At 45.2% G+C, this 25,975-nt stretch overlaps 1 protein-coding gene across 10 annotated transcripts in view; it reads left to right on the top strand.

The window, feature by feature from the left end:
• The window catches only part of FBXO15 (F-box protein 15), an 83,726-nt gene that overhangs the window by 28,767 nt on the left and 28,984 nt on the right, over positions 1-25,975 (top strand). For 9 of the 10 annotated variants that reach the window (XM_047697124.1, XM_047697128.1, XM_047697125.1 and 6 more), the window contains 2 exons: positions 11,772-11,896; positions 17,848-18,237. In XM_047697124.1, coding sequence (XP_047553080.1) covers positions 11,772-11,896; positions 17,848-18,114 — 392 coding nt within the window. In that variant the 3' untranslated portion in view covers positions 18,115-18,237. Of the gene's footprint in view, positions 1-11,771; positions 11,897-17,847; positions 18,238-25,975 lie in introns of those variants that run through there. The other variant, XM_047697126.1, reaches the window with a different exon arrangement.

The following is a 25,975-nucleotide window of genomic DNA, read 5'->3' on the forward strand; positions in this document are numbered from 1 at the left end:
CCTCCCCTTGGAATTTTGTCGTATTCCTCCCCCAAGGAAACTGGGAAGTTTTCTCTTTGTATTTTTATGTGTTCTGTCACCTTGACAAGTCATGGATGGATTCAGAGGTTTCTTAAAAGGATCCATATTATCACTCTTCAAAGAAAAATTGATGATCCCTCTACCTGCCCATACTTGCTACCTGCTTCTTTGTGTATGGTCCCTAAAATAAAGCTAAAAGGATGTTTAGGAGAAAAAATGTTTTGTCACCTAAAGTGGATTTATGAAAGGCAATGGGTAGGAGAGATAAACAGTGAAGGAAATAATGAAAGGGGTTTGTGAATGAAACCGTGATTTAAGCTTGTAGAAGTGTAGTTTCTTTGTCTGCTTGCTGTCTTTTGTTCTTTCAGAAATGTGGGTGGACTGCTGGCATTGGTATCCCAGGGCCAGTCCCGGGTTCAGTGATTCACTAGGAGAACTCACAGGACTTAGGATGTAGTAGTATTGATGACTAAGGTTTGTTATGGTGAAAGGGTACAGAGCAAATTGGCGAAGGGGAGAAGGTATGTGTGGGGCCTGCAGAAGGAAGCCCTGTGTGGGGCAGTCGCCTGGGAGGTGCTTATTTTCTCCCAGAATGAGTGTGAAAACATGGGTGCAAGGTTGTCTGCCTGAGAAGCTTGTTTAAAGACTCAGAGCCCGGGGTTCTTGCTGGGGATAGGTGCGGGAGGCCCCTCTGCCTGGCACTGTTGCAGGCCCCCAGAGGGCGGGATGCACAGCATAAACCACGTGGCTATTCCGATGACGATGGGAGGAGCCGCTGCTGTGGGTTCGGAAGGATGCGGTGGGAACACGGGTGGACTCCCAAGTGCTGGGACGGGCACAGGCCGGCCCCGCCAGCAGACAGTCCCCGGGCTGCTGTGTTGACTCTGCTCCACACGACTGTCCAGGAGCACTTCCATGAGAGTGTGGCCCAGCCTCTGGAAGGAGCAGGCAGGAAATACTACAGCTGCGTTTTGAAGTGTAAATAGAGCTTGAAAAAAGGCATGATCAGCAATGCAAAGGATGAAGGAAAGTGTATTTTTTGATCTTTGTATCAAGCTAATTATTACCAGTTTTCAGAACCTGAAGGAAAAGGGTTTTGCCCAGGACAGCATGTTGTAGCCTTTTTATCAGGATTGGGAGGGAGCATGATAGAAAAGAAGCAAAGGGGAAGGATTTTTAAAGTATGCTGCTTCTGTCATTTGACTTTTCCAGTTATTAGAAAAACGCATTTAAAATCGAATGCTTTTTTATTATAGGATTTAAAAATTCTGAATATATAGAAGTTTATAAAGAAGCAAATAAAAATCACCCAGGACAACTATTGTTTATATTTTGGCCCATTTTCAAACACCCAGCTATATTTCTATCTGTGGACCATATTCCGTGAACATACTCTGCCTTTTCCCCCCTTACCGCTGTGGGCATTTTCCCATGTCACTAAATCGTTTTAGCAAATTTGTTCTTGAAAAGTTGTATGACCTCCCATTGTTCGGTTTTATCATGATGTATTAGCCCATTTTCCTGATGGGCCTTTCGGTCTTGGCTTTTCATGATTGTAGTGCTATTGTGATGAACGTTATTTTGAAAAATATTGGCTGATTTGAGAAGTGAAAGTGACATCTGGTTGTTTTACATCTGCACGTGTCTTTGAATGTTAGCCTATTTACAGAAGCTGTTGACTACAGTAGAGGCGGGTGGTTGTAGCGGCCACTGGGTAGGCTGGGGGCAGGCATCATCACAGGAGCCCCCTCGCTGCTGCCGCTCACAGGCACGTGGCCGTGGCCAGCGCTCAGTGTCCTTGCTTGCAAAGTGTGGCCACATCTGAGCCTGCCTTCCAAGGACTCTCAGGGTCAGGCAGGTACTGGGGGCGCCACCAGGATGCTTGGCCTGGGCTGCGGCCCTGAGGCCCATTTTTACATTTCTCTTCTAACTGAATCTCCATGTGCTTATTTGATTGGTTCTGTTGTTTCTACGATTTATAGGAGTTGTATTTATTGAAAATATTTTCTCTATTTTGTCTTTTGCTTTTTAAAAAGAAATTAATTTTTTTCAGTGTTCCAAAATTCATTGTTTATGCACCACACCCAGTGCTCCATGCAGTACGTGCCCTCCATAATTCCCACTGCCAGGCTCACCAAACCTCCCACCCCCCTCCTCTCCGAAACTCTCAGTTTGTTTCTCAGAGTCCACAGTCGCTCATGGTTTGTCTCCCCCTCCAGTTTCCCCCAACTCACTTCTCCTCTGTCTTTTGTTTTTTAATTTAGTGTATATCATTTTTGGATCTCGTGTGTGTAAACCCACACTTCCTTTTGATTGACATAAAATGTTCAAAGCCTATGGATTCCCAAGCCCTTCCCTCTTAGGACTTTTTCTGTTGAAAATAAGCATCCCTCCTTCTTATGTCCCTACCAGGCAAGAAGATATTTTGAGCTTTACTTGTGGGTTTTTTTTTTTTTTTTCAGTTTATTTACTTATTTATTTAAGTCATCCATACGCTCAGTGTGGGGCTTGAACTCACAATCCTGAGATGAAGAGTCACACTCATCCAACTGAGCCCAACTGTACCCTCTCATGTTTCTGTTAGAAATTATGTGACCCTCCTCCAATATGAAATTTTTTACTGGTGAATCATCTATGTTTTCTCTATTTTCATCCAGTTATTCTTTTAGATGTGTTTAATAACCACTCAGCCAGATCTTAAAATATCTCATTTGGATTTTGACCAGATTTGCATTAAAAGTGTATGTCAATTTGGAAGGCAGGCAGTGATCTCTTTCCTTTTAGGGTTTCAGACTCTCTCTCTCCTTTATTTAAGTCTCTGTCGCTGCCTCCAGAGAAGCATTCTCTGTGTGAACCCTCCACTCACTGAGGCTTCATTTTTGTGTTGCCATCATGGGTGAATTTTTGCAGCTCATGTTTCCATGATCTCTTAGATTCAGGCTATGACCTACTGAGTTTCTGGAACATGCTCTTCATTAAAATACTGATTAAATAATGCATGTTCAATACTTAAGTCTGTAAGACACGCTAGAATATGTTAGGAGAAAAAGAAGGTATGGGTTTCAGAAACTTCCTTTTCCTCCAGAAAAGTGGGGTTTCATTTGTTCAGCAGCAGAACCTGATAAGCCCAGACAGATAACCTGTCTTTAAAGAAATTCTGCTTATAAAGTTTTAGTAGTTTGTTTCGGATGTTTTTCATATGTAGCATGTTACCTCATTTTTACTTTTGTGATTCCAAAAATAAATGACTTGTTTTGTTCCCTCTGTGGATACTAATTACTTTCTATGTTTCTAGGTCAGATTATTCTCTCTAAGCATTTATCATAACAGGAAGACATTAGAAATAGTACACTCCTGTCTGGGTGGTAATTACCTCTGAAAATTAGAACAGATAATTCTTTTTTTTTTTTTTTTTTAAGATTTTATTTATTTATTTGGCAGACAGAGATCACGAGTAGACAGAGAGGCAGGCGGGAGAGAGGGGGAAGCAGGCTCCCGGCTGAGCAGAGAGCCCGATGCGGGGCTCGATCCCAGGACCCTGGGATCATGACCTGAGCCGAAGGCAGAGGCTTTAACCCACTTTAACCCACCCCCCCAGGCGCCCCGAGAACAGATAATTCTTTACAGCAACTTCATTGGTGGTGGCTAGTACATTCCCTATTTTGTCCATCTGGTGAAAGATCAGCATTCCAGATGACTGTTCACGGAGCAGGAGAGCACACATCGCTGTGCCTTTTATGCCAGGGCTCATCAGGAGCTGAAGTACTCTATCTGGAGGTGAGACAGGCCACATGATTTGTGGGGCCCAGTACAAAATGAAGCTGCAGGGCTCCTTGTTAGAAATGGAAGGGTTTCCAAATGGCAGCAGAAGAGCCCAGGCCGCGTCCAAGTCAGGCCCAGTGAGGAGAGGCCTCTGTGTGGGTCCCTCTCGTCTTCTGCTGTTCTGCACTCTGCCTTCTGTGTGAAGGCATTCTGTCCTCACATTTTGAGTTCTTTCTTTCTCTCTGGTGATTTGAATTTTAAAAATAATTCAAAAGGAAGGATATGAGGTCTTTATTTTGTTTGTTTTCACTTTCAAGGATATTGTTTAAATAGTAAACCGTGATTTTTCATGGATATTTATTAAGGCAAGAGTGAAAAATGGAATCTCTTAAGACAAGCAGTTTGAGGAAGTTACCTCTAATAAGAAACATAAGAAATGGGTTTTCTAATTTTTCCCTTGTGTGAATTTAGTTGTTATTAGAACTGTAGACTGTCAGGATGTTGAACTTAGTAAAGCCACTTCGTAGGTCACAAAAATGTTACCGTCCATGAATTCTGTGTCTTCAACAGACCTTTTTGGGTTATTACTTCTTCTTTCTTCTTTCCCTTTCTGCCGTGATTTTCAGGGCACACAGCTGGGGTTCCGTGTTTGGTGTCAGTCACCGGAGAGCCCCTTTCCTTATTGCCCTGTGGCGTCCCTGCATTGGATAACTAAAACACTGCTCCCTGTGACTCTGCTTTCCTCACTTGAGTGCCCCCTGGCCCCTTGGGGGAAATCACCAATGCGTGACCGTTGGTGCTTTCAGACTCCGATTTACCCCTTGTTGCGACCCAGAAGTCTTAATCAACTCGCGTCAAGTCCCCTTTATGTGTCATGGAAGGGCTGTTTAGATATGATCAGAGCCCTCTTCCTGCTCTGTTCCTTGTTCTTGGGCTTACTACCTGATGTGCTAAGAAACATTGTCACCTCTGTGCCTCCTGATTTTCCTCTCTCATCTGCTGTCACATTGTCACTATATTACAGTCTCTTTGTGTTCTTGGGTTCTTTTCTGTTTCAGAGAAAAAGATGTCCCACTTCTTTCCAGAAAGTATATCCCAGTTTCTGTTCCTAAATATATCTGCCCTGACCTCCTCTGGGACCTGTATAGAGCCGTTTGTGTCTCAGCATCATCTCAAATATGTTTTCCCATCATCATCTTCTTACTTTTTCACTTATATTCATTTTTCTGATTCAAAAATTATTTTTAAGAGGAAAACCTCACTTCTGTACAGATGAAAACAATGGGTTGAAAACTACGGAAAACCTAACCTCAAACTGGCTAAGCAAGAGAGTTTCATGTTGAAAAACCCAGGAGAAGGTTTTATTTCAAACAGTTTGATCAGGGCTTAGTGCCTGCCAGTGGGACTGGATGCGTCTAGACAGCCTGTCTGCCCTCCTCGCCTCTCCCATTCTGATTTGTCCTGCTTCACTGTATTCTGGGTTAGACTTCCTCCTTCACAGCAACTCTGGCTGCTCCAGATCTCATGTCCTAGTGTGAGGTTCCTGTTGCCAACACCTCCTCCCCAAGAGTTTCATTGCACCTCCTTGGTTCTCGTTGGCTTAGGAACTCGTCCCTGACTCAGACGTGTGCCAGGTGAATGGGAAGCTCTGTGTCTGAGCCTGGCAGCTTCCGTCTGAAATATGGAGCCTGATCTGGGGTGTGTCTCTGAGGAATATAAGAACAGGCTTGGTGAGAAAGGCAGAACAGATGTTGGAGAGCCCAAAACAAATAGCCATACACCTTGTCCCTAAACATCTTTGGAAAGAGTAGCCTAGAAAAAGTAACGTGTACTCAAACCAACTGGATTAATGTAAAATTGGTCCACAGGCAAGGAAGATAGGATTGGGTCTTGTGAAAAATACCTGAAAAAGTCTAAATTTTTACATCAATGGAAAAAGTTATTTTGAAACATTATTCAATTAAGGAGCAGTGAGTTTTTAAAGAGTCTAAGTACACACTTCATCCTGTTGAAAATCGAGTATTATCACCAGCACCGGGAGCAAGGCCAGCAGCAAGTGTAGCCTGTTAAGGGTTCTCGCTAGTATGAGAGAAGTAGAGACTCAGAGACTTAGGAGATTTTACTGATGTTGTCAACTTACCAGCTCTGGACTTGGGAGGGAAATTGTCCTACAGATTTGAGAGTTCTCCTCTTCCAGTCTCTTTCCATCGCAGCTCCAATTCATTTCACTCTTGCCATCCACACAGCAGGTGAAACTGGGGGAGAAAGTTCTGATCCTCATCACACTCGGAGACCTCCTCTCTTTTCATAGTTCACGATCTGGGTCTGTATCGAACTACTTAAATTTCATGTGTATCAGGGGTTTGGAAAATAAGAGAGGTATCTGAAAAAAATTAGCTGAGAAAAAGGGAGAAGCTATCTGTTTGCCTTGAAGAGATTTTTGATAGATACCCAGCAAGGAAAGGGGGAAATACTCAAGATTTTCTCACCTGAAGAGCAGGTGCCTGTTCTATCGATCATTTGAGTCTGATGACTTTTCTGTCTTGTTATTAACTATTCCTTTGTAATGTTGGTGTCTCTGCAGGTTTCAGTTGTTAATACTTGATGACAAATATTTTCGAGTTTGTAGGGTCTTCCTTCCTCTTTACCCAAGATTTATACACCTGCTTGGGAGTTGCTTCCAGATGTCCAGTCCATGAATTCCTGTTGGTTTCTCAGATGGCACGCTAGGGCACCACCTTCCTCAGTGCCCAGGCTTGTGTTCAGTGAGCCCGTGTGGCCTTTCCTGCCTCAGCCAGTACTGTTCTTCTCTAACCCTCTTCTCTTTTCTCCTTGTTTGCCTTAGGAAAATCATTCCATCAAACCAATCAGTCCATCTCTCCTCCCAACATTCTTTACTTCCTGCCTTTCCTCTGTTCTATTTATGGGGCAAAAAATGAATTCTAATCATGGCTGAGAAATGAGAAATGTTATTAGTAGTGCCATTAATCATGCCATAGAAGACATGACCTTTATTCCCAAAGACAGTAGGTTATTTTAGGAAACCTCTAACATGCAGAAACAATCCGGTATAATTAAATGTTAAGGTGGATGTGCAGCAGGGCTTAGAAAAGGAAGAGCTTAGTGTAGGATGAAGGGTGCTATGAGCCATGGAGGTGAATGTTGAGGTTTTGAGGGACTAAACTCCCTAAGGGAAGAGGAAGAAGATGTAAAGACACAGATTTGGGCATTCCCAGAGTTATGGGTTGGATAGGCAAAGAGCACCTCATTGTCAAAAGCAGAAGGGAGCCTTCAGAGGAAACTTGATAGAGCTGCTAACAGCTCACCTTTATTGAGTGCTACTTTTTTGGTAACTTTTTATTTTGATGTAATTTCCAACCTAGAAAAAATTACAAGAATAGTACAAGGACTCCCACATACATTTTTCTGATTTTTTTTTCCCCCACCATAGATAGTTTTGCTTTTTCTAGGACTTTATATCAGTGCGATCCTACAAGATGTACTCTTCTGTGTCCAGATTCTTTCTTTCAGCAAAATGCTTTGAGTTTCATTTATACTGTTGCAAGTCTTGATGTCATTCCTATTTATTGAGGAGTAATACTCCATTGAATGAATATGCCACAGTTTGCTTACCTGTCTTCCTGTGGACGGATGGGGAATATGGGTTGTTTCCTACTTGGGGCTATCCTGAGTAAAGCTGTTACAGAATTTTTGTGAAAGTCTTTTTTGTGGAGATAAGTTTTTTATTTCTCTGGACGAAGTACTTAGTACTGGAATCGTTGGGTTTTGGGGGAGGTTAATGTATTAAAAATTGTAAGACATTTTATTATGTACAAGTACATTTTATGTGTAAGAAATTGCCAAAATATTTTTTTAGAGTGTTTGTACCATTTTGTAGTGCTGGCAGTGTTGTGTGAGTGTTCTGGTTGCTCCATATCCCAGCCAACATTTGATGTTGTTAGTCTTTTAAATCTTTTTTTTTTTTTTTTTAAAGATTTTATTTATTTATTTGACAGACAGAGATCACAAGTAGGCAGAGAGGCAGGCAGAGAGAGAGGAAGAGAAGCAGGCTCCCTGCTGAGCAGAGAGCCCGATGCAGAACTCGATCCCAGGACCCTGAGATCATGACCTGAGCCGAAGGCAGCGGCTTAACCCACTGAGCCACCCAGGCGCCCCAGTCTTTTAAATCTTAGTTGTTCCAGAGTGTAGGAGAGAGATTGATCATCATGGCTTTCATTTGTGCCTCTCTAATGGCCAGTAGTGGTGAGCACTTTTCTCTATACCTCTTGGCCATTTTCCTATTTTCTTTTTGAAGTGTCTACGAATCCTTTCACCTTTCTAAAGATAATGACTTGTCTATTCTTGAATTATAGGAGTTCTTTATGTATCCTGAATACGAATCCTTTGGCAGATAAATGTTCTACAAATATCTTTTTCCAGTCTCTGGCTGGCTTATTCATTTTCTTAATGGTATCTCTAAAAATATTTTTTTATTGAGACATAATTGGCATATTACATTACTTTCTGGTTTATGGTATAATGATTTGGATATTTATACATCATGAAATGATCATTGCAATAAGTCTAGTTACCATTTGTCACCGTAGAGAAATTTTTGGCAACTTTCAAGTATGCTCTACAAATATTTGACTGTAGTCTTCATGCTGTATATTATATCCCTGTGGCTTACGTATTATGTACCTGTAAGTTTGTACCTCTTGACATGCTTCACCCATTTCATTCACTCCTCGCCTCTAGCAACCATCATTGTGTTCTCTGTATTTGAGTTTTATGTTTTTGTTTTGTTTTTCAGATTCCATATATAAATGAAATCATAGGGTTTTGTCTTTATGTGTCTGGCTTAGCTCATTTAGCATTATGTCCTTTAGGTCCATCCATGTTTTTGCAAATGAAGGATTTCCTTCTTTTTGGTGGCCAATAATATTCCTCTGTATGTGTGTGTGTGTGTGTGTGTGTGTGTGTGTGTGTGTGTGACGTATTTTTTGATATGATTTTTTAAATGTATATTACATATTTTTTTCCATTCATCATTAATGGGCACTTAGGTTGTTTCCATGCCTTGGCTGTTGTAAATAATGCTTCAGTGAACATGGCGAGGCAAAGGTTTTTTTTGACCTGGTGATTATATTTCCTTTGGACAGATACCCAGAAGTGGAGTTGCTGGATCATATAGTAGTTTTTTTTAAAAACATTTTTGAGGAACATCTATACTGTTTTCCATAGTGGGAAGTGTAAATTAGTGCAGCTACTTACCAACAGCAGTGCACTTGGGTTCCCTTTTCTCCACATCCTCACCAATGCTTGTTATTTCTCGTTTTTGTTGTTGTCGTCATTGTTGTTTTGTTTGTTTTTCATAACAGCCGTTCTGACAGGTGGGAGGAGACATCTCTGGGTGGTTTTGGTGTGCATTCTCTGATGAAGAGTGATGTCAAGCATCTTTTCATGTATCTGTTGGTCATCTGGATGCCTTCTTTGCAAAAAGATCTATTTAGATTCTCTGTCCCTTTTTTAATTGGATTTTCTTCTGATACTGAGTTTTATGAGTTCTTTATATATTTGGCATAGCAACCTCTGTTGGCCATATTATTTGCAAATATTTTCTCCCATTCAGTAGGTTATCTCTTCACTTTATTGATGGTTTCCTTTGTGGTGTCGAAGCCTTTTAGGTTGCTGCAGTTCCATTTATTTACTTTTGCTTTTGTTGACTTTGCTTTTGGAGTCAGATCCAAAAATGTGTTGCCAAGACCTATAGCAAGGAGCTTATGTTTTTTATGGTTTCCAGTGGTGAGTGTTAGCTCAAGTGAAGGAACCCATGCCACTTCTAACCTAGTTATAGGAAGGCTGGGGAGGGCAGATGAGTAAGCCTGGGACTCACAGATGCAGGAAGTGCCACAGATTTGGGGAGCTGGAAGGGATTCCCCAGCATATATTGTCTGCTAGTTTATAGGTCTTTCTCTACTGTCAGTAATACGAAAACAAAACCATGTGAGAATTTAAATCTATATTATAAATTCTCAGTATTTAAGCAAATAGGAGATTATGTTTCCCCTTTTGTATATGTTTTAATCTGCTATAAGATCTGTCTTGTAATAGACACATAATGTGTGAATCATGTCTCTGCCACTTAGTGGTATGACCTTGGATGATGTACTGTTCATCTCTCTGTGTGTCCTTGTCTAACCTGTGAACTCAGAAAACTATAATACCTAATTAATAGTAGGATTTTAAGATATTTTAAAGTAGTTCTTTTAAGGTACTATATATAAAGTGCTTGACCCAGTGGTTGGCATACAGTACTCAAAAATATTGCCTATCTTATATATACACATTTTCACACATACATTCAATGCACAGATTGTTTAAATGCAGGGTGAGCTTAACCTTTTTCTCTGATAGATACAAGCACTTACAGAGTGTGCAGAGAGAGCTCTGACCTTTCAAGATCCTGCAAATGTTAAAGTTGTTCTGAAGTGGGAGAATATTTGGTAATAAAATAACAACAGTCCTTGCTTCCACAGAGATTTCATGTTCATTAGCTGAGACAATTGCCAGTGAGATGTTATTGGCTGTTGTACTTTGGGGTCCATTTTCTGCAGTGTCCTGAGGACAAGCCACATGGAAGACAAACTCGTGGTTTCCTGCCTGGCTGCCGGCGTGCATGCCAGCGGTCGGAGGTCTCTCTCGGTTTTGCACATGGCTGTGCAGTAAGGCAGAGCAGAGCAGAGCCACATCTGGTCCACTCAGAATGTCATTACCGCGTCTCCTCTGAGGCTTGGCTTCTCACAGATCTCCTCCCTGCTTCGGTCCAGCCCTGCTGAGGGGACAGGGAGCTGTTGCTGGGAAGGGTCAGTGTCATTTGGCGTTTGCTCCCGTGCTGGGGGAGAGGAGGAGAGAAGCTTCGCGGTTCTTGCTAATTACTCAGCAGGGATGGGGCGCCGTGGTGAGCTGCCTCTGTCCTGGGGACAGACAGGCTCCCGGTGCCCTCCTGCAGGGCTGGGAAGCTCAGCTCCAACGGGCTCTCCTGCTCAGAGCCATTACTGTGTTGTGGGAGAGGCTGCTGGCAGAGCGGCACTGAGGCTTGGCTTCAGGGACGACACTGCCGAATTCCTGGGTAGGGCTTTGGCTCCCAAGGCAACCTAGCTTTGGCTTTATTTTGTCCCCTGGAATAACTCACCTAAGGTCAAAGAACATTTGTTCTTCCCCATCCTTCCGTGACTCCCTTTGCCGAGTAGGAGTGAAGGAGCTGTTAACGTTGTCCCGTGCGCTGGTCACTTTTCAGGGGACACTAGGAGAGTGTGCGGAGTGCCTCGTCCTGGAGGTTCTCTGAGCATCAGGCCTTAGAAAGTGGAACCTGCATGCCTGGGTCGTCATGGGCCCTTGCTGGTGGCCAGGTGGCTCTCAGTCAACATTTATCTCATCAGAGGAGGGGCAGGGCCTCTGTCCTTAGCTGTTGGCGGGAAGTGCAAGGATTTGTACTTACCAATAAGCACGTGAAAGATGTTGGCTCCCTTCATGTGCATGGGGCTTTGCATCTCTTCCCTACTGCCCTGCTCTCAAGGTCCTCAGTCCTGTGGACATCGCCCTCCTTGCTCCCTCATATTTCATGTCTGGGCCGCTCTGGCATCAGCTTTCCGAGAAGCTCCAGTTCCTGTGTACTATTGTCCTGCTGTGAGCTTAATCAAATCAGGAGAACCTCGGCCTCCTTAGCAATCTCTCATCAGTGACAGGTAAGATCCAGGTTCACCCCAGGCCGCTCTCCCCACCCCACTTTGAGGGGGGCTGCACGTTTCCAGGGTCCACACTCGTGTCTCTGTCTCTGGAGCACGGGCATGCCGCCCACTGCAAGCCAGATGCCTGCATCCAGGACGTGGCTAGATGAGGCATTCTTTAGGAAGCAGCAAGCCTCAAGAGTCTTGACTTGTCCCACATGGGTATGTTGTAATTTACAAAATCTTACATCTTTTCAGGATCCATTGAAAATGGATATGTGAAGCTTGTTGTTATAAGGTTTAAAAATAACACAGAACACCTACCTCTTATTGGAAAAGTTGGCCTCTCTTGGAGAACTGATGTTTTCGATGGCCGTATAAAGGTAATTTGTTTTATTTTCTTAATGTAACCTGGCTTCTGTGGAATAAAAAAAATGTCTGTCGATGTATATCTATGATACTGCTTTTTAAGTCCTGGTTTTACTATTGTAATGTCTGAAGATATGTGCACATTCTCTTCGTTTTTGACAGCCAGTTATCTGTTCAACCAATGCTTCTTGAGTGCCGCCTGTCTTTTGTGGAGTGTGGCGGAGCAGGAGTGGTGGGTGGTATGCCGTGACATTTTTGTATCCCTGCCATCCCTTGAAGCCCCTCTGTCTGTCTGTCTTGTGGAGAGAAAGTGGAGCTCTAGATTGGACCACGCAAGTAGCATTTACTCACCGTCTTAACTGCTCTTACACCAAGTTATAAGTCAGGATATAGAGACTTCCTTGAATACCCTTCCTTGAACAGTTACATCAATTTGTGCCTCACCAAAAATTAGCCACAAGGATGGGAGAGTTTATTTAGTGGTTGGGAGTCGGCAGGGAAGGAGGGAAGAGAAGGGGGCGGAGGAGAGTGAGAGCACTTGAGACGGAGTTTATTTCTTCTGTGATCTCATGCCCATGGCTGCCCCTGCTTCTCATTGTTCTCCATCTTTGTTTTACGGGATGAATCGGACTTGTGTATCCCTGGTGAGCCAGTGACATCTGTCTTCAGTAACATACCTCTGTACGAGTGTGGACGCCTTGTTAGAATAATTACTGATGGTCACGAGAGCATGTCATCATTGAGTGTTAAAAACAGCTAATTATCATTAATATCTCTTGGGCCACTTGCTGTTTGATACAATGAACTGCTTTATTCTCTTTATTTGTAAAGAAATATTTCAACTTTGGTACAGAGTATTTTTATCATATACAAAAGAATAGTGTTTCATGTCTTTAAGAACACAGACCTGGCTTTTTTAATGGGTCTTATAAAAATATGTACTGAAATAAAATATTAAAGTTGGAGTAGACCTTGAGATCCAAGAAAGGCAGAATGCAGATACAGGAGACTTAACATGTCTGTGTGATTATAAAACTGATGTAATTTGTTCTGTGTTTTCTGGTATTTGGAGCAGGATGAGAGCAGAGGGAGGGAGGTGGAGTAATTCAGAGAAACAAAGCTCTGTCCCAGCTCTCGTTGTCACACACAGAGTCTCTGGTGGGACTTTATGTAGGGCAGACTAAGCTGCGGAACAGAGCACCCTAAATAGCATTTTAGCTGCAAATGTGGGGACAGATTTTTTACAACAACCAGAGGCCAAAGGTGTAGCTTTAAAAGGAGCTCCAGGCCGTGATTCTGTAGGTCACTAGACTGACATGACTGAAGAGTGCATGTTTCCAGCAAAATGGCTGTATCTGAAAATGAGGTTTCGAGTCCTTGAGGTCAGGCATGGACTGCATATCCCCGCACACTGTCCCCCCAGCAGTTCCTTCTCTCAGCTGGGCTCTGGGGGGAGGTGGAGCGGGGCTCCATGGCTGGGCCCTCTCCCGTGGGCCGGCTCCGGCTAGGTGAGGACCATTTGTACTTAACTGTTCCTAATTTGGGCTTTGGTATTAGGACTGAGGTGTCCTCAGAGTTCCTAAAGGAGAAAAGTTGAAGTAAGTGATGTCATTCATGTCCCTTGTGTTCGCCATGCAGATCGGGAATTTCCCTCAGGCATCTGAGCAGTGTAACTAGTGAAACTATAAAACATGTTTTAAGAAATTGCTCTCAAGACGTCAAAAATTTTATGAACAAGGGTAAACTATAAAAAGGTTTCTTAGATACATGTAACTATTAAACACCAGAAAACAAAGTGGCATGCTTGTGGTGAAAATTGTGGAAACAGCCTCCTGGCCTGTCGCCCAGCACCGCCATCAGGGCACAGGTCATTGAGGAAGTGTCCCCCAAGCCAGTGACTTTGCGCCCGGGACGGATATTAATGATCGTGGTAATGACAGAGGGAGGAGCTGCCTGTGGCGCCGTGTTGTTGAACTGCCGTGTGGTCATGGGTGGGCTCTCGGAGGGCCTCCTGGTTTACCGTGCCCAGAGGAGTCTTCTCCGTCACAGGAGCACAGGGGCGTGAGGGCCGCCAGCCCACCCTCGCTGCCCAGAGGCCGTTCAGACCAAATATATCTGTCGCCTGAGTGACCACAGTCCAATGTCAGCAACTCATTATTTTATGTGGGCGATTACTCAACTGTCAACATTTATTTATTTATTTATTTATTTAAACATTTAATTTATTTATTTGACAGAGAGAGATCACAAGTAGGCAGAGAGGCAGGCAGAGAGAGAGGGGGAAGCAGACTCCCTACCAAGCCAAGAGCCTGATGCGGGGCTCGATCCCAGGACCCTGGGATCATGACCTGAGCCGAAGGCAGAGGCTTTAACCCACTGAGCCACCCAGGCACCCCTCAACTGTCAACATTTAAAAACATCACATCTTTGCTGATGAGTTTTCTTTTTCTTTCTTTTTTTTTTTTAAATTTTATTTATTTATTTGACAGACAGAGATCACAAGTAGGCAGAGAGGCAGGCAGAGAGAGAGGGGGAAGCAGGCTTTCCACAGAGCAGAGAGCCTGATGTGGGGCTCTATCCCAGGACCCTGAGATCATGACTTGAGCCGAAGGCAGAGGCTTAACCCACTGAGCCACCCAGGCGCCCTTTTTTTTCTTTTTTTAAAGTTAGATTGTGACCTCAGAGGTGTAGTAGAGCTGACTGCCGTGGCTGCTGTTAGTCCCGAGTCCACACAGACCTGCTGCCCTCTGACTGGTCGCCATGGGTTTACAGTCGCCGTGTGGACGGCCGGGGCGGTCGGCCTGCTGCGGCCTTCGGGAGAAGTCCATGTCGTCCGACCCAAACACTCTCGTGCCTTCTCTCCGTTCCTAGTGGAAGTGCTGAGGGATGGAGTTTCCTTCGGGAAGGCTTTTCTCATACCCGTCCCTTGTACTTCATCCTTCATGCCTTGGCATTTTGGGTGTTATTTTAATGTTACTTTTAGATCTGTACGGTGCTTGACATCCGTTGTGATTCAAGCTAGATGTTTTAGTCTAACTGCGGTTGTGCTTTGTGCAAGAATAGTGAAGCCCGCCGTGGGCGGGTCATGGGTTCAGGGTGTGATGGTGGCTGTGTCCCCACCCCAGCCCCCGGGAAAGATGCCCTGGCGGGTTGGCTGGCAGTGCTGGGTGGTTGAAGGAGTCTGCACCTTGGGAGGAACCCGACACCCCACGTGCATGAGGAGGTGGCCTGTGCTCTGTGAAGCAGGCTTGGGTGTCCGCAGGGACTGGCGAGGGGCGGAAGAGCCTGGCAGCCGCTGTGGGTCCACCTTGTGACCTGGCTCCCCGCTCAGTGAGGAATGCCCCGAGGAAGGAGGGAGTAGCAGGAGGCAGGTGGAGAGGCAGGCTGGGCGGCTCACGGCTCACGAAGGGCCTCACATCCCAGGGTACAGAATTTGGAGTTGAGTTTGTGTCCTGGGAGGCAGTTGAAGGGTTTTGGGCCGCCATGTGCCGGGCATTCCGTGGGGTAAGAAGGGGTTGGAGAATGCAAGGCCTTTAGAACCGGGTGGGCGTTGCAGCTCGCCTCGAAGGTGGCTGGGGGCCGGGAGCAGACAGAGGAAGCCGTTTCCTGGAGGGCTCAGGGCTCGTGAGCAGCGTCCTTCTCGAAGAGTTCTTACACCTGTTGACTGTTCCTCCGTGATGTCCTCCTTCACCTTCCTCTGAAATGTTGGGGCAGCCCGGGATGTCCCCTTCTCCTCCATGGTCCCCTCCTTGCTCATGCTTCTAGCCGCTGGATTTCGATGAGGTTCTGAGGAACAGACCTGAGAGGCTGCTAAGCCCGCGGCTCAGACGACGAAGGGCAGTGGGTCAGTGTGACCACCCGACCTGGGATTTATCTTGGGCACTGACGTGGCTGCAGAGCCTCCTTCTTCAAACGGCCATGATGATGGCTATTTATTCTAGAAGGGCTCAGCGACCTCAGCACAGAGACACACTCTGGCTCCCAGGGTTGGCTGTGGCTCCCCCGTTCTCAGCTTCAGCGAGCCCTTCTCCGTGGTCTATGAATGGCGGGCCCTGTTCTGCCAGAAGCAGATGGGGTGGTGGGTGGACGTGCGCTGTTCCGGGACCCGGAAGGGCATTAGGAGCAAGGTCTGATGTTGGGCTCCTCTGGCTGTCTCGCCGGGTGACCCCCGCCTCATGTGCGCGGGGGCTTTTGGCTCTGGGCCACACTCTCTGCCGTCGGGGACTGGGGGTGGTTCCTATGGCTGGTTCTTCACTCAGGTCTCCTCCAGAGGCGGGAACCGTTTCTCATCACTCACTTAATAGACCAGCTCTCACTCTCTTTTTTTTTTTAAACTTCTGGAATGTTTGTGTTCCTTTAGTTTCTCTCTGAGAAACACTTTTTTTGAGTCGGGACTCTGGCCTGATCATACTCAGGTCCACATGGTCAGCACCGTTGGCCACATTGAACCATGTGTAGATCTCTGAAAGCAGTGTTTATGCTGACATCTGTAATATCTTTATGTATCTCTCTATGTAGACATCTGTACTATCTGTGTGTCTATAGTTAGGTTGATATCAATGATATCTAAGAGTAAGCATTTAAGTTCCAATTAATAAAATACTAACACAGGGCACAAGTCATGGCAAATCATGAGCCATTTCTAAAATGGGAAGTGTTGGAGGATTTTAGCCTTGATACTGCTTCATAGTTTCTTGAGGGAAATAATTAATTTTTGAGGATGTAATAAAATAGTATATGTAAACTGCCTGGATTAGTGGCTAGTAAATAGAACATGTTAAAAAATAGAGCTAACATTACATACTCATGTTCATCTCATAGCAGCATTAGTCACAAGAGCTAAAAGGTGGTAGGAACCCAGTGTCCGCCTGCAGCTGAACAGAGAAACACAGTGTGGTGTGGACTGCTGTGCTGTGGACTGCTGTCCCGCCTTCCAAAGGAAGGAAATCCTGGCCCATGCTACAACATGGACGAGCTTTGAGGGCACTGTGTTACATGAAATAAGGTAGATGCAGAAGGTCCGATACTGTAGGGTTCCACTTACATGAAGTACCGAGAGCGCCCAATTCACAGAAACATTGACTAGAATGGTGGTTCCCGGGGGCTGAGGGGAGGGAGGGCTGGGACGTTACCATTTCATGGGTCCAGAGTGTCGGGCTTGCAAGATGGAAAGAGCTCTGGAGGCAGACGGTGCTGAGGCTGCGTAGCAGTGTCACTTAATGCCAGGAAGCTATATGCTTAAAAATAGTTATGAAGGTGAAGATTTGTTGCATGTGTTTTACCACAATTAAAAAATAAATGTAAAACTGTAGCTCGTTAATAATAATCAGCAGCAGCATCTCCCCCTGACTCAAGTCCCCGTGGAGCAGTGACTCTTCGCACGGCATGGTAGATGCGGCAGGTCTGTAAGGGACACGTTTCTTCTCCCCAGACCCTGCTCTTCTGCAGCGATGGGAGGGAGAGAGTGGGAGGTTAGCGCCCCTTCTACCTTGCCCTCACCTCTGGATACCAGATTCTGCTCAGTGTGGCTTATGCATACTGCCTCTGGCTGCTGAGGGCTTGGCTTACTGTCTCTTTGCAGACGTGTAACGGTCACCTGGGCCGTTCTGCGTGGCCTCCATCCCTGTCTCAGTGCTCTTTTGTTTACTGGAGACGCATTTATTGGCACTAGTGGTTGCTTGCGGTGGTGGAGGTGATGGGCAGCCTCCCTGCCGTCCTCATGACCCCGCCGTCCCCTAACGCCCCTAGTTCCTAGTCCCTCCAGCGCTTCCTGATCTCCCATGGTCCTGGTGTGGCCCCGCCTGCTTCTGTAATTCTCTTCTATTTTCTGTCCTCCCTGCCCTTTCACTTCACCCTTCGTGACAAGGCTTCATTTACACATTTGTGCGTGTGTTCGTTAGACCTGGAAATCAGGTCCAGCTGGCCATTTTGCCCTTACACTCATGAGTATTTGTTTATCTTGTAGAGTTGTTCTATAATGGACGTAACCCTTTTGGATGAATATGGGAAGCCCTTTTGGTGTTTCAGTTCCCCCGTTTGCATGAGATCTTCTGGGCCCTCTGATGGGCCTAACTTCTTGGGACAGACTTACTGTGTTGACTACGTGGACTTGGAAGGAAAAGTGCACGTGGAGCTGGTGTGGATCAAGGAGACGGAAGAATACTTCATCGTCAGCCTGGTCCTTTACCTGAGGACAGCAAAAATAAACCAGTGGTTTGGGACAGCGTACTAAGTACTGGCAGGAGGTGGCAAATTCCTGTTGCTGTTTGTTTGTTTTGGAGTGCTCACCGGTTGTGTTCTTGGTGTTGGAAGTTGAAATAAAGCAATCGTCTGTTTGATGCCTCCTTCTTTCACATTAGAAATTTGATTCCTGGGTCATTTTAAAAGTAATGCTTAGAGAATTAAGTTAAATTTTTAAAACAAGAAAATAGCATGTATTTGTATAAAATAAGGGAAAAGATATTCTCTTCTGCCCTTACAATTTAAAAGACAAGGCATTCTGCTTAAGCATGTGATCATGTGATCACTGTGTGTGTGATCAGTGTGTGTGTGTGTGCACATGATGACTCTGTACATGTGTGTATGTGTGCACATATGTCTGTGTGCATGTGTGCGTGATTACTATGCACATGCGTATGTGTGTCATATGTCTGTGTATATGTGTTTGTGTGTGTGTGTACATGTTGTAGAGATAGAGGATTTTTTTCTTTATTGGCTAGAACCCAAAATGAAAAAGTGCATTTATTTTTATTTTTTATTTTTTTTTAAAGATTTTATTTATTTATTTGACAGAGAGAGATCACAAGTAGACGGAGAGGCAGGCAGAGAGAGAGAGAGAGGGAAGCAGGCTCCCTGCTGAGCAGAGAGCCCGATGCGGGCCTCGATCCCAGGACCCTGAGATCATGACCTGAGCCGAAGGCAGCGGCCCAACCCACTGAGCCACCCAGGTGCCCGAAAAAGTGCATTTAAATATGAACTTCATGGTGTCCATTAAAATGAGAAAGTGCTGTGTTCACGGCATTCAGCAGCCACATTAGTATTTAGTGAAACTAAAGTCGACAAGTGCCTATCTCCTGAGGTAAGATGTATCTGAAATCATCAGAAGAAACTGTTATTGCTTAAAAGAACAAGTGCGATACAACTGCAGTGAACGCCCCCAGCCGGATATTAGTGGAGACCCGGGAAGGCTGAGTTAGAGGGGAGCACATCCTCTGTGCAGATGTTTTAGGACAACTGACAGGTACTTGGCTTTCAAATATGGGGACCACGCATCTGAGCTGTGTGCTTTTGTTTTAGGGATTTGGTTCTAAATTTGTTTTAAATTGTACAGATTATTTTTTGATTACGTTTTTATCTCCTACTTAAGGTTACCCTCGTAAGTGATTTCTGAAATGCCGTGTTGCTCCAGGGCGGGGTGGGGGACTTGTCGGTGTGTGTCCTCTCCTATTTCCCATCTCATCCTAAGCTATCCGATCAGCTCCTCCCTTGAGGAGTGTGTGTGTATGAGCTGCTTGAAGACAACAAGAAAAGGTCTGGGACAGATATCAGGTTCTTTTTCAATATCTATCTATTGAAAAAATGGGACAGTACAGTACAGTACAGCCGTCCCTGCTGTCCTGACCTCTGGGTCCTGGGCTGGAGCCCTGGGAAGGGAGAAATCTGAAATCTGGGTCAGAGCAGAGAACAGGGGCCGTATTATCTCGTGGTGCCACCAGAGGGGTGCAGAGCACCTGCCCCACCTGAGTGAGCGGTGGGGGATGGAGAGGCAGTGGCTGGAGTCATGGAGAGGACCAGATATCAGGGGAGGCAGTGGTGAAAACCACGTGTCACCTGTAGGTCAGAATTGAAAAACAACCACGGAACAGTGGGTGGTGATGCCTGGAACACATTGAGTTAAACTGTGGAGGATGTAGACGTCCCGGAAATGTAGGAAGCAAGGCAGAGCCAGGGACAGAGTACGGGTCTCTTTGCCCCCAGGGGAACGCTATCTGGATGGAATGGGCAGCCAGGTCCTTCCGTGATGGTGGAGAGACTTGGGCCAGGGCATCTTGGTAGAACTCTTGTCTATATGGAATTGAGTATGTGTGTAAGGTCTGCCGACCAGACTGCTAGGCCCGTGAGCACGACTCTGCTGCCTTGTTTACTTCTTTCTTTCCAGCATCTAACAGGATGCCAGTCTCGTAATACTCACGATGGTTGAATCCACAGAAATTATAAGGACTGTACCCACAGCTATGGGAGCATGAGGCAGGCAGGCATAAATTCTGACTTGACGAGTCTGGGAGCCCTACATGTCTGAGTTACCTCTGGGCGGTGTTGCGGGGAGGGGGAGCACAGCCAAAGAAGGACATTCATGGAGTCATGGCATTTGTGTCTTATCAGAGCACCGTGGGTGCACCCCACATCACCAAATGGTGCCAGAAGACCCGGTCCTGCCCTCACCTGCCCTTCCGTGGGTCTGAGAGAACGCTCAGCCATTTAAAGCTGTGTCTTCTCAAATTTGGCCCTGTATTTCTCAATAATATTCTTCTGTGGCTGTTTCTGGATTTGTCAGTTTTAGACATCTATTGACTGAAGGCAGATAAAAGATAGCTTTCCTATTCCAGCCACCTCCTCTCTTGCAGCGTATCAAGTGGGGCAATTTTATATAGTTTGTTATGGTTTGTTAATTACAGCTCTGATACCATTCCCTGCCGAGTCACAGAGAGTAAGAGGGTACTTCTTTCTTTTACAACTTTTTATTTTTCTTGCACGAATAATTGTCTCCCTTTTTTCTTGCACGGCTTTGGTGAGCCTTAGATTTTCCAAGAAGTTCAATCTTTCATATGGTGGTCAATTTTTTCAGTATTTTTTCCTAAATCAATCATATCAAATAATGTACAAATTCTGTTTTTTCCCCAGGCTATTTCATTTCCAGAGTTCTGCCTCTGTTTGCTTTAAACTTCTTTTTAGCTCTGCTGGACAGCTCTCATCCTGGGAGGTTCCTGTGGGAATCTTATTTTATGGAGTCTTGTCTTCCTCTTTCTTGATTTATATCTTTTTTTTTTTTTTTTGCACACATTCTAAGAAAAGTGATGTGGGAGACACATTTTGGGTCCTTGAATTCCTGAAAACGTCTGATGGATAGTTTAATTGGGTACACACTGTAGGATGGCAAAGGTTTTCTCTTAGAACGTGAAGACAGTTTTAACATGTGCACATATCCTAGCCTTGCTGTGGATGGAGATCCTGCCTTTTTGATTGTTCTTCCTTTGTATGTGACCACCTGTTCTCTTTCTCTTCTCTCTCTGGAAGCTTCCAGAATTTACTCTTCTTGCTTGGTATTTCAAAATTTCAAGATAACATGTCTTGGAGTAAATCTTTTTCATTCATTATGGGTCATTTAAAGAATTTTAGTACTTCAATCCTGGATTGAAAAAGAAAAGTATTTTCGGGTGCTTGGTGGCTTAGTTGGTTAAGTAACTGCCTTCGGCTCAGGCCATGATCCTGGAGTCCCAGGATCAAGTCTCACATCGGGCTCTCTGCTTGGTGGGGAGTCTGCTTCTCCCTCTGACCTCTCCTCTGTCATGCTCTCTCTCTCTCTCTCATTCTCTCTCTCAAATAAATAAGAGCTTAAGAAAAAAGTATTTTCTCTTTTTCTCTAGCTTTTATTGATCAACTGTCATCCTCTAAGTTTAGTTTTTAAAAAACTTCATCTTCACCATTTGGCAAAACCAAAGTAGATTATTTTAATTTTTTAAAAAGATTTTATTTATTCATTTCACAGAAGGAGAGAGAGCACAAGTAGGCAGAGCAGTAGGCAGAGGGAGAAGGAGAAGAAGGCTCTCTGCTGGGCAGAGAGCCTTATGTGGGACTCCATGCCAGGACCCTGGGATCATGACCTGAGCTGAAGGCAGCCGCTTAACTGACTGAGCCACCAGGTGCCCCCACTCAAAGTAGTTTCTTATAGGCAAGAATCACCAATGGATGCAAAAATTTGTGGGTGAAAATATGTTGAGGAACAACATGGGGACACGGTCTCCGAGTGTGTTGCTGGAAGGTACTTGCTGTTACAGAGGACAGAATAATGTGTTCGTAGTGGAGGGACCTGGGGAGACAGTCTATTCTCCCGCTGCTCCCCTCTGGCCAGATGCCTCCTCCACACCTTGGCACATCGTGATTGCATGCTCTGCCACAAGGAGACCCTTCTCATCCTGCCCATCCTCACCCATATCTCATGCCTCGGTGCCCCCCGGCCCCCGCTCCTGCACGTGCGGCCTCCTCACCCCACGTGGGCACGGAAACCTCATGGTGCCACCATGTTATGAGATTTCAAGAGTCTTTTGCTGCTGGGACGCAGCATAGCGAGGCACGGAGAGATGAAAGGCAGCTCCCTGTGAAGCTCGGCCGTGGGGGGCATTGTGCCTGGGGACAGGGTGATGGCACACTGGCACTGGAGGGGGCGTCTTATGAATGGAAAGCCCAGCAGGGATAGCTCATGTTTGAAAGCTCCTGGTAGGTTTGCAGATTTGGAGAATCCTCTGGACGGGGGTTGTCCTGGTTGTCTACTGCCTGCACCTGGGGCCGTTAGGGCAGGTGCAGAGAGGTGCCAGAGTGTGAGAGCCCCTCAGCTAAGGAGGTTGGTGGTCTGTGGACTTAGCCTCCCAGGAAGGGGACTCACCTGCGTCTAGCCTCAAGACTGGCTCGGGACAAGCATTAAGAAAAGCCCCAACCCCAGCCAAAACCAACCATTTGACAGCCACGTCTTTGCATGGATGTCCTCACCTCCCTCCCTCACCGGGCTGCTTCAAGTGAGGAGCCCTCCCACCCTGTCCGGAGTGTGTGGACCCTCCACCCGCCCACTGCAGGTGCCTGCCTTGTTGGACCCAACTTCACGGCTGTTGGAATCAACAGTGGGGGGAGGGCAGATGTTTTTCAAGGGTTACGATATATTGGTATGTGTCATCAATGCTCACACGTTATGCCCAAGCTAAATAATAAAAATTTCAGGGGGCTGGCCATCTTTGTGTTGCATGTAGTGATATTAAGTTGTCAACACGTAAGATAAAAACCTTTACTCGTAATACTCCTTTGTCTGAGAGGAAGTCTTTTGACTGTAAAGCAGGTGGAGTTATGCTGGATGTCTTAAATACAATGAGGACGGAGTCTCACGGAGTTAATGCAACAAAAGTAACAGGTGCAAACTCTTAATTATGCGGTTGGCAAAAGAAACAAGTGTGAGCTATACCCAGAAAAGCATACCTACCACTAGTGTAGAATAAAAGGGACATATTTTTATTTCAACTGTACTCCAGATGCAAAATCTTGCCTGTTCAAAATCAGACCAAAGATCTGACCAGCCTTCTTGAAGGTGATTTTTATATGTGACCTGACTCTTATCTCATTGTCATTAACCTCTGGTAAGCCTGACCGTAACTTGTAGAAAGAAAATGCACCCATGAGAAAGTCATTCTGCAAAAGGTTTCCTAATGCCCATAGCATGAAGAATGCACCTTTAAAGAACTGGAAGTGAAGGTGTGGGTCCTACACACCACGGTACATTTCGTTTGTGGAATATCACATCAGCTTCAGCATAGGATGTCTTTATAGTCTCCTGCAGCTTCGCGGACTAACATCTGGATTTCCCTTGAGCTTCCATTGGACAAGACATGGGCCACAGAAGCCCCTGAGGCTGCAAGCCACCTGCACTGAGGGCTGATCAGTAGGCTTAAGCACAGGGAATGAAAGGTGGACAGTGGGAGTCGCTTCTTCCGTGTTCAAAGCTGTGAGGTCGGCTAGGCTGCGGGCGAGGTCGGGGAGGAGAGGGCTGGTCTGGGCACAGCTATAAACAGCAACGGGCCCTGCCTTCAACAGAACAGGAGAAACAAGGGGAATCAGGCAGGAACTCAGGCTCACACACCCATCATTTCAGGTGTACATAAAATTATGTTTTGTTCCTGAAATGCATGGGGATGAGTGTGTGGTCTGAGAAAAGCAGAATAGTCGGATTTACCTGGGAGTGTCAGATTTTAGAGTCTTACCAAACTGTTCAACCCCAGCCTGGACAGCTGGCCTTTTATTAACCCTCTCATTCACCTTTTGGCCTCTTGGGGGTTATACACTGAACTCTGGGAATTGCCCTGAAGACAAATGTTTGTTAACTGGTTGACATATAATCATATGATTGTCACAGTAAAATGGGTATAAAAAGTATATTCGTTTTTATGTGTCTAATTCAGAAAAGTACCCATATACTTGAGATGAAACACCTATGCTCTCTTCCTGACTTGCTGTTGGCTGGGGAGGAAGTGAGAAATTCACCATGAAATAATAACTTTCATTTCTAAAAATTGAGAGCTTATTGTGTGCCAGGCACTGTGTAACAAGCTTTACTCTATCTTTAAAATCCTTAAATACCTGGGACGCTTGGTGGCTCATTGGTTAAGCATCTGACTCTTAATCTCAGCTCAGGTCTTGATTTCAGGATCATGAGTTCGAGCCCTACATTGGGCCCCATGCTAGGCATGGAGGCTACTTAAAAAAATATCTTTAATGGCCAAAATGAACAAGTCAGGAAATGACAGATGCTGGTGAGGATGTGGAGAAAGGGGAACCCTCCTACACTGTTGGTGGGAATGCAAGCTGGTACAGCCACTCTGGGAAAACAGCATGGAGGTTCCTCAAAAAGATGAAAATAGAGCTACCTTATGACCCCGCAATTGCACTACTGGGTATTTACCCTAAAGATAAAAGGTAGTGATCCGAAGGGGCACGTGCACCTGAATGTTTATAGCAGCAATGTCTACAATAGCCAAACTATGGAAAGAACCTAGATGTCCATCAACAGACGAATGGATAAAGAAGAGGTGGTATATATACACAATGGAATACTATGCAGCCATCAAAAGAAATGAAATCTTGCCATTTGCGACATCGTGGATGGAACTAGAGGGTATCATGCTTAGCGAAATAAGTCAATCGGAGAAAGACAACTATCATATGATCTCCCTGATATGAGGAAGTGGAGATGCAACATGGGGGGTTTGGGGGGTAGGAAAAGAATAAATGAAACAAGATGGGATCAGGAGGGAGACAAACCATAAGAGACACTTACTGTCACAAAACAAACTGAGGGTGACGGGAGGTGTGGGGGTAGGGAGAGGGTGGTGGGGTTATGGACATTGGGGAGGGTATGTGATATGGTGAGCGCTGTGAAGTGTGTAGACCTGGCGATTCACAGACCTGTACCTCTGGGGCTAAAAATACATTGTATGTTTGGAAAAAAATAAAAAAAAATTAAAAAAAAATCTTTAAAACCCCTGTCGGGTAGGTGGTGTGCTAACAACATTGTATGACGAGGAGCTGTGGTTCAGGGGGATTAAATGCCTAGAGGTGCACATCTGGTAACAGAACTAGGATTCACCTAACTGTTGCTGCATACTGATGCATATTCTGGGGCACTTACTTTGGGAAAGGCAAAATAAGGCTTCTGGGAGATAGGTGTCCTACAACTCAATAGCAAAAATAACTTGATTTTTAAAATGGGCCAAAGACTTGATAGGCATATGGCCAACAGGTATATGAAAAGGTGACCAGTATCACCAGTCCCTATGGAAATGAGCGTCAAAACCCCAGTGAGGGATCTTCTCACACCTAGAAGGACAGCTGAAATAAAAAACCAAAAGATAGTGAGTGTTGGTGAAGCTTTGGAGAATTGGGAACCCTCGTGCCCTGTTGGCGGGGATATAAAATGGTGCAGCCCCTGGGGAAAACAGCCTGGAGGGTCCTCAAAAAAATTGAAAATAGAACTACCATATGATCCAGAGCTATCATACTCCCACTTCTGGGTGAATATGCAAAAGCGCTGAAATCAAGATCTTGAAGAGGTTTCTGCACCTGCATGTTCATTACAATGGCGAAGATAGGGACGCAATCCATCCATAGACAGGTGAACGGATAGACGAAATGTGGTGTGTACATAACGTGGAAGGTTTTTAAGACTTAAAACAGAAAGAAATCCTGCTATACGTGGATGAATGCTGGAAACATTGGGTTAAGTGAAGGAAGGCGGTCCTAAGAGGACAAATACTGACGCATCTACTTACTTGAAGTGT

The sequence above is a fragment of the Lutra lutra genome, chromosome 12 (assembly GCF_902655055.1).
Source record: "Lutra lutra chromosome 12, mLutLut1.2, whole genome shotgun sequence".
In the NCBI taxonomy this organism is placed as follows: Eukaryota; Metazoa; Chordata; class Mammalia; order Carnivora; family Mustelidae; genus Lutra; species Lutra lutra.